Source organism: Sminthopsis crassicaudata, chromosome 6, assembly GCF_048593235.1.
Source record: "Sminthopsis crassicaudata isolate SCR6 chromosome 6, ASM4859323v1, whole genome shotgun sequence".
Classification (NCBI taxonomy): domain Eukaryota; kingdom Metazoa; phylum Chordata; class Mammalia; order Dasyuromorphia; family Dasyuridae; genus Sminthopsis; species Sminthopsis crassicaudata.
In genome coordinates this window covers 38,710,328-38,717,922 of record NC_133622.1, presented here as the reverse complement: position 1 = coordinate 38,717,922, position 7,595 = coordinate 38,710,328, and the positions used below count along the sequence as shown (strand labels likewise).

Below are 7,595 nucleotides of genomic sequence, written 5' to 3'. Positions count from 1 at the left end.
AGATAAAAAAGATACACCATGTGGGTAGCGCCATGATACAGTGCATAATGCAGCTCATCTTCCCGAGTTCAAATCTTGCCTCAGACGTTTCCTACCTGGGTGACTGTGGGCAAGTCACCTAATTTTTTGCCTCAGTTCCTCATCTGTAAAATGGAAGAGAGGAGGAAATGGCAAGTCATTCCTGTATCTCTACCAAATGGGGTCATAAAGAGCCAGATAGACAAATAACTGAGCAACAACAAGAAAGATTCATCAAGCAAAAGTAGCAAGAAGAGAAGAAAACATTGTTAATACATTTCCAGAATATACACAATAGTGACCAACTATAAATGATTTCAAATAGTGGGGGTGAAAAAGCAGCAGAGAGTTAGGGTGAGCTTCAGCTCTAACAACAAAAATAATAAAACCACTTGTTAGCTTAAAAAACTTTAAAATTGTCTTAAAACATCCCAGGCTTTAAACTTTCCATAGTATTTATACAGCAATCTTGCCGCATAAGAACTAGCTATGTCATTTCTCCCTTTTTAAAGATGAAGAAATGAGCTCAGCAAGATTCAGTTACTTCCCCACAATCACACAGCTTAATTTCAGAACTAGGACTTGAATCAATATCCTCTTAATTCTTAATACAGGGCATTTTTTCTGGTATTCCATAGTTTCTCCCTAAATGCCTTCTCCAAAATGGCAGTATTTCCTAACATTATTTCCCAGATTCCTAAGAAAGTGTGAGTGGAAGGAAAGGGAATGGAAAAGAAATAAAGGAAGTGGGGTACACAGTCCCCATTTTATAGATAGGAGTATAAGCCTATATAGTGAAATGTAAAGCTTCTTGAACTGTGGGTGGTGATCTCACATGAAGTTGAGTAGGTGAATTTGAGGGTCATGAAAAATTTGGCAGCAGCAAAAGATTCTGCCAAGACTTAATTCTTTATGCAAAAATAAACTCATCCATCTCAGAATATTATGATAAATGATAAAATTATAAGTATACCAAAGAATTATTTTAAATAAATTTCATCATGATTTATCAGTAAAATTTTTATTTTAGTACCTATTTTCTTTACTTATATGCCTGAGATTGCATAAAAATTTCCCTGGCAAAAAAAGGGTCAGAAGTAAGAAAAGTTTAAGTATCCCCAGTTGAGCACGCTCAAAATTAATGGCAAATAGAAATAGACAAATGAGAAATGGTGAGAAGTCTTGAAAAATTTCCTGGTGCATCTCCTTTCCTTCTTCTGCTCTTAAAAGGCTCTCCAAATCCAGGACATCAAAGAAAGAGCTCTTACCAAACTTGGGAGTGAGTGGGAAGAGAGTTAATGGAGTGCCAGCAAATTGAAGCCTTGCACTGTTCAGAACTTTCCAAGATAAAAACTAAAATTGGTACTTAAAAGCTTTTTTTTCCCCCCTGTATAATTATAATAGCTTAGTTAGGAGACTGTGCAGTTAAGTTATATGAAGATTTAAACTCTCACTGCTAAAGCTTCATTAATCCACAAAATAGAAAGGATGAGACTAAAAGTGAATGTTTAAAGTAGCTAGCTAATGATACCTGGGGATTTTTTGTTTATTTGTTTTTTGGAAATGAGATGCCATTTTGATATAGCACTTAAGCCCACAGGTAGACTTGAAAGAGATCCGGTCTCCACATACACAGAGAAATGCCTGTCATCCCCAGCTACGTCACGAGTGGTAGGGAAAGCGATGGTCTTACCAGACCTACTTGTTGAAACTGGGATGGAGAATGGCTCCCTTTTTCCTTAGGTGGGAGTGGTTGAAATAGGGATTTCTTCAGTGTAGAGAATAGTGTTGAGAGTCACCCCATCCTTGCAGATTGACAATTCATTTGTAGCTTTACAGACTTAAAGTCTAATAAATAATCATTAATCAACCCAAAGGTAGACAGACTGCCAACATGTATCAGAGGTGATTAGTAAATGAGACCTCTCTCTATCCACTAGGAAGCATCCTCTCTCCTGACTCATTTGTATCAGTAGTGGGGTTGTGGTGCTAGTATGTGTCACAGGTAGAATTTGAATCCATGTCTCTAATTCCAAGAGGGGCCCACTTTTCCCTGTAGCATCTGCCTTTCCTCTGGCCTCTGTTTTTGCTAAAGCCCTAACTTACTACCCCAAGGGCAGAGCCTTACACAGCTCTGGATTCCCTTACCCTCAGGTGGATATAGATCCTAATCTGGAATATTTTAACATTCAAACCCTAGTGACAAAGTATGAATGGAAAGAACTCCAGAATAACAACAGATGATTGGTCAAATTACAGAGTGGTAAAAATCTGATGTACGAGATCAGGTATGCAGTCTGTCAACCAGACTTAAGAAAGACTCTTCCTAACTTTAGTGGGCTGACTTAGTACCTTATAAATGGAGGCAGACATTTGTCACCTGCCTGAAGTTTTCATGGGAACTGAAAGAGGGAAATGGTTGGATGAGTTCTACTCTAGCGTGTGACCTGGCAAGCAAGTTGTCAGGTATTCTTGCCGAACAGTGTGTGTGTGACGCAGAAGAGAAGTGTTAAAAAGTAAAGATACTGAAGGCAAAAGTCTGTTCATCTAGATGACCTTTTTATTGTACACAAAATAAATTAATTTACAGTTTAAGCAAAAGCACACGTGGCTTTTTAAAGTGCATCTCCATAGGTTTGGGGACCATATGACCTCCCCCATCCCCATCTGCTCACTGCAAGATGGTGCTTTAGCAGTTAGCCACCAGTCATGGCTCAGCCAAGCCTTAGAAGGCAGCCCAACTTCATCGCCAAGAGTCCTTTATACAAATCACATCAAAATCAATGAACATGATATCCACTTTTTTTCTTCACCTGATGTCAAAACAGAAGGAAACAATAGGACAGTTACTAACAATTACTAAGCATCCATGGCTGAAACATCATACTCAACCACAGCATCTTTTGGACCTGGCAAATCACACCCATCATATTTCAAGCAAACATCAACTAGATTTTTTTTTTACATTTGTATAAGTTTACAAATGTCTGTGTTGGTTGTAGAGAAAGCTTAGAGGCCAGAAACACAACAAGGCTATTTATTCATGGGGAACATTTTGCTCCTTATCCATGAAGAAATTTGGTTGCCTCCTAACTTAGAACGGCATCTTGCAATTAATTTGTTTGTTCTTCAGCACTGGCAACTTAAACTCTTGTGGGACAGGGACGAGGGGACGAGAACTTCCTCTAGTCTCATTGTACATCACGGGGTTTCTGTATTTTTCCTGTGAAACTACAATTGATTAGTTTCTTTACAAAGGTGATAGGTGTAGACATACACTACAGCACTCATACCCCACAAGGAAAGACAACACAGATTATTTCACTGATTCACAGAGGCCCAACCCTTCGGAACAGTACTCATCCAGCGGGCCACATGCTAGAACCACTTCGCGGGCTTTTTCATGGCTCCTCAGTTCTTCCCTGCTAAGAAAAGGGCTCTTCCCTTTCTGCAGCAGTTCAGAAGGACCCTCAGGTTCAGCCCTTCCGCAGACCCTGAAGTACCAGAATTCCATGCTCCGGAATGGCAACTTCAGGACTACTTCCTCGGAAGACCAAAATCTTTCCCAAAGTTTTGCTCTCAGACTGAGGTGACAGTTCTCACTTTTGCAGACAAGGCTTGCTTGAACCTTCTCTTAAGGTCCTGCATATTGGGAGACTTGGGCCTGGGAATGAGGGATGTTCTCCTCTTCTCTGGGGTACTAGTCACCTGATGTTTGTGGCTCACTTCTTTGCACAGGACATGGAAAGCATTGTAGACATCGTTGTAATTCTCGCTGACGGACACTTCATAAAATGTGCAGCCCAGCATGTTGGCCAGCTGCAGTCCGTGCTGGGGCTCCACCTGCTTGATGTGGAGCAGATCGGCCTTGTTTGCCACGATGACTACGGGCAGCCGGGCGCCTGGGTGCAACTGCTGGACGTGCTGGTGCAACTGGCTGATGAGCTCGTAACTCTTATAATCGATGATGGAGAAAACGATCACCACAGCATCAGCCCAGCGGATGCATCTGTTCAGCTGTTCATTGCAGCTCAACCCTTGTTCGTGAATCTGAAAGAAAAAAGAGAAGGATCATGGAGTGAATTCATGGAGACAGGAAAAATTCCCAGTCTGGTTAGCTTAGTCTAAGTCAGGAGAGCGCTCTGGACTCACACCACCAAAGGCCATAAATACAAATTGCATTCCCGCACATTTTGGCTTTCTTAAGAATATGTTGATCCAGCTGCAAGAAGGTGGAATAAATAAAACTCTGCAGCTCACTACACTCAAGTGGAAAATTGACCTGCATAGTACTACACGCAGAGAGACTTTGTAGTTTCACAAAATGGGAAATTAGCTGGCTAGACAGTAAGTCTGGGGAAGTGAAGATATGAGCTGGAAGCATTTAAACCTGGATAACTGCCCAGTTCAAGTGAGAGGAGGAAAAAAAGCCCCACTTTATCACTAGTATGGTTCTTTTGTCCACAGACTAACTTTCCACAATATAAAACTGACTCTTAAGTCGTGGTGAATGCAATTATAAAGCTAAAGTTTTCAGCTACAGGAATTACTCTCCTTCCCCCTTTTTGGGCACCAGACTCCTCCTTTCCTGTAACAGGTAAAAGGAGGGGGGATTTTGTAGCCCAGAATTTCTCAGGCAGTGACTGATCAGCTGCTAAAGAGATCCTCTCAATGTTCTTTTAGCTGATAACCTCTCCTCTCCTGGCTCTAGCTAAAGGAAGAGCAATGACATTTTGATGTAAAATATAAACAAATGGATATTGTCTATGAAACTATATATAAGGTTCTCACCTGGACTCCTGGTGTGTCTTGAACCTGAATTGCCAGTGTTTCTCCCTCTATTTGGACTTGTCTGGTATAAAGGTTACCTATTCAAGGAGAAAAGAAAAGAAAAAAGGTTATTTGTCTCTCATTGAGAGGGTTCTCAGAGCACTGCATTAAAACAGACACATACACACTCAAACAAAATAAACCCATCTGCCTAACGCTCCAGTATTTTCAAATCTTATTAATGGGCTTATGAGGGTTTTTTTTTAATTGAAAAGGATTCATCATCATCATCCACTGAAAACCAAAGCAGCCTGCCAGTACTTAACAAAAGAATACTGCATGATATTTATAGGGTCTTTTTTTATGACAGGAAACTCATTTGTTTTTAGAGAGTTGACCTCTTCCCAAACTCTATTTCTATATATGGCCAAGCATTTCCTTATGTCTATTTCCATGCTGGAAATCACAAAATCAAAAAATATCAGAATTAGCAGAGGCCTTAAGAGATCATTTAATACAATCCTTCACTTTACAGATGAGGAAACTGAGGCTTAACAAGACTCTGGCTGGCCTATGATGACACAGCTAATGAGTGGCAGAAAACTTGATCCCTAGCCCTTCTAAAAACCAAGTATACCAAACTGAGTGCTTCTTTCCCTGTATCTTGGGGGTTTTTTGTTTGTTTGTTTTCCCCAGTTCTGGATCACTGCTTGACATATCTGGCCTCAAAACAGGTTAGTTGGATAGTTAAAAGCACAACCCAGACCATCCACTAATGTGGATTCACTTACAGTGGCACTTAATCCACTTATAGTAGCAATGACCAAAACCAGAGACATCTACAACTTAAGCTTACTTGGCATAATAATTACACATAGGCCCTTCCCATGTTCACCTGAAGGTTTACACTACCTTGTAATACAACCTAATGGTATCCTGGACATGCGTATGAGTGCAAATAATAGTATGTATGTATTTAGTTCCTAATGACAAGGATTTTCAAGTGTGTGCTCTCCTAATTGTTCAGGCTAGCTCCTCAAAAACACAAAGTACCACTTTTTTTTTTTTTAAACCACTAATTTTTTTCTCCTCAGACACCCCTATGGGGAAAGAGGGAGGTTGAAGTTTGTAACTCCTTTGCTTTGCTCTGTAGTTTAAAAGGTCAAATCTGAAAGCAAGCACTCCAGGGGGTAGGGCCAGGCTATCTTTTTATGGCCCTAGCAAGCCTGTTTTGGAGACTGAGCCTGAGTTCAAAGGCTACTTCCTACTGAGACTCCAATGGTTAAAACATACCAAGGAAAAGAATCCTTTTTGGGATAAAATGATGAATGAGAGCAGAATGGAATGAGGCCAGATGGCAGGGTTTGGGGGGTGGGGGGAGAGGGAAGCAAAATTTGGGAAGAGTCACAATTGTCTGCCTGCCTGTTTCTGAAGGCCCTACTCAGCCCCTAAAATAATGGCACCAAACCCAGCCTTCCCTCTCCCCCCCAGGAGAGGAGGACCTTTTGCGAGATGCTCACCTGCATTTCTTTCATAGTCGCCAATAAACCGTTTAGTCAGGAATCGTACCACCAGTGCTGAGGGGCAGAAAAGAAAAAGGGACTCGGTTACCCCTTGGAACGCAGGCTGGCAGAGAGGGTCGGCCGGGAGCCCAGCCGCTTCCCCGGGGAAAGGGGCAGAGCCAAGGGAAACACCATTTCTACACTAAGGCTCGTGGCCCCCTTTCCTTGACCAGAACCCCAATGGGAGAAGGAAAAGCCACCAGGGATCTGCTTCTGGACGGGCCACCTAGAGCAGCCTCCGGGCAGGACGCACCAACAGGTAAGCAGCGCCCACATTTTAAACAGGACCAGGAAAGCAACTTCCCCATTGTCCCCAGGTGACGGGCCAGAAGAAACCCGGGATCGGGAAAGATTACGGAAGAGGGGAGAGGGTGGTGGGAGATGAAGGAAGAGGGGAGAGGGTGGTGGGAGATCTGCAGCCCTTAAAATAAATACAGACTCCTGTTACCCTTTTCTCCAAACCGCAGCGGGAGCCGGTGTCCGGCCAGAACCACCCTGCCCTCCCGGGGATGGGTAAGAGCAGAGGCCGCTGCGGGGGTCGGGGCACGAGACTCACCGGTCTTGCCGACTCCGCTGGCCCCCACGACGGCGATCTTGACCAGGCGGCGGCCCGACACGGCGCCCAGGCAGCAGTCGATGGAGGCGGCGGCGGCGCTGCCGCTGCCTCCCGGAGTGGGGTATTCGGCGATGGTGCACATGTTCTGGATCAGGCGCATCGCCCCGGCCGGGGAGGGCTGGACCGAGCCGGCGGGCAGGACGGGCTGTTCTGAGGAAGGAGGAAGGCGCAGCGGCCGGCGGCTGCGGCGGCGGTGGCAGGAGCGGCGGCGGCTGGAGCAGAGGGGCTGGAGCGGCGGCGGCAGCTCCCGGAGCTCTGCAAGAGGTTGTAGCCACTAAACGCTGCTCGAAAGCTCAAGCTTAGGGGCAGAGTTTGTGGCGGCTGTCTCACAGCGCGCAGGCTATTTTGTGCCGAGCTGGCCCCGCCCCTCGCCTCCCGCAGCCAATCCGGTCTCGGGCCACGGGGAGACTCCGCCCTTTTCTGGGGCCGTTGGCTGCATCCCCTCCGCCCTTCTCGTCTCCCCCCACCCCCGCCCCGGCCTCCAGCCTCCGCTGAAAGGGGCGAGTCCAGTGCAGGGCCCCGTGAGGCTGTCGAGGCTCTGGGGCTCGGGGAAAGTGGGGCAGCCCGGGCCTGCTGCCACAGCGCTCCCCCAGGTGAGCAACGTGAGCACCTGAAAGGGACCCTCGGCT

At 45.1% G+C, this 7,595-nt stretch overlaps 1 protein-coding gene across 1 annotated transcript; it reads right to left on the bottom strand.

The window, feature by feature from the left end:
* Positions 1-2,555: 2,555 nt before the first annotated feature.
* RASL11B (RAS like family 11 member B) lies at positions 2,556-7,282 on the bottom strand. The gene is made up of 4 exons (XM_074276011.1): positions 6,907-7,282; positions 6,309-6,365; positions 4,810-4,886; positions 2,556-4,068 (listed from the first exon to the last, which is right to left on the bottom strand). Exons 1-4 carry the CDS (start codon positions 7,064-7,066, stop codon positions 3,598-3,600), a joined length of 765 nt encoding a protein of 254 aa, XP_074132112.1. The 5' UTR covers positions 7,067-7,282; the 3' UTR covers positions 2,556-3,597.
* Between the last annotated feature and the right edge of the window lie 313 nt (positions 7,283-7,595).

Bases quoted from the DNA above. Each gene is read 5' to 3' on its own strand.
- RASL11B (XM_074276011.1), bottom strand. From the start codon at position 7,066: ATGCGCCTGATCCAGAACATGTGCACCATCGCCGAATACCCCACTCCG. The intron at 6,366-6,906 runs GTGAGTCTCGTG...TCTGCCCCTCAG, and splicing joins CAGCGGAGTCGGCAAGACCG to CACTGGTGGTACGATTCCTG. The intron at 4,069-4,809 runs GTGAGAACCTTA...TTTTTCTTTCAG, and splicing joins AAGACACACCAGGAGTCCAG to ATTCACGAACAAGGGTTGAG.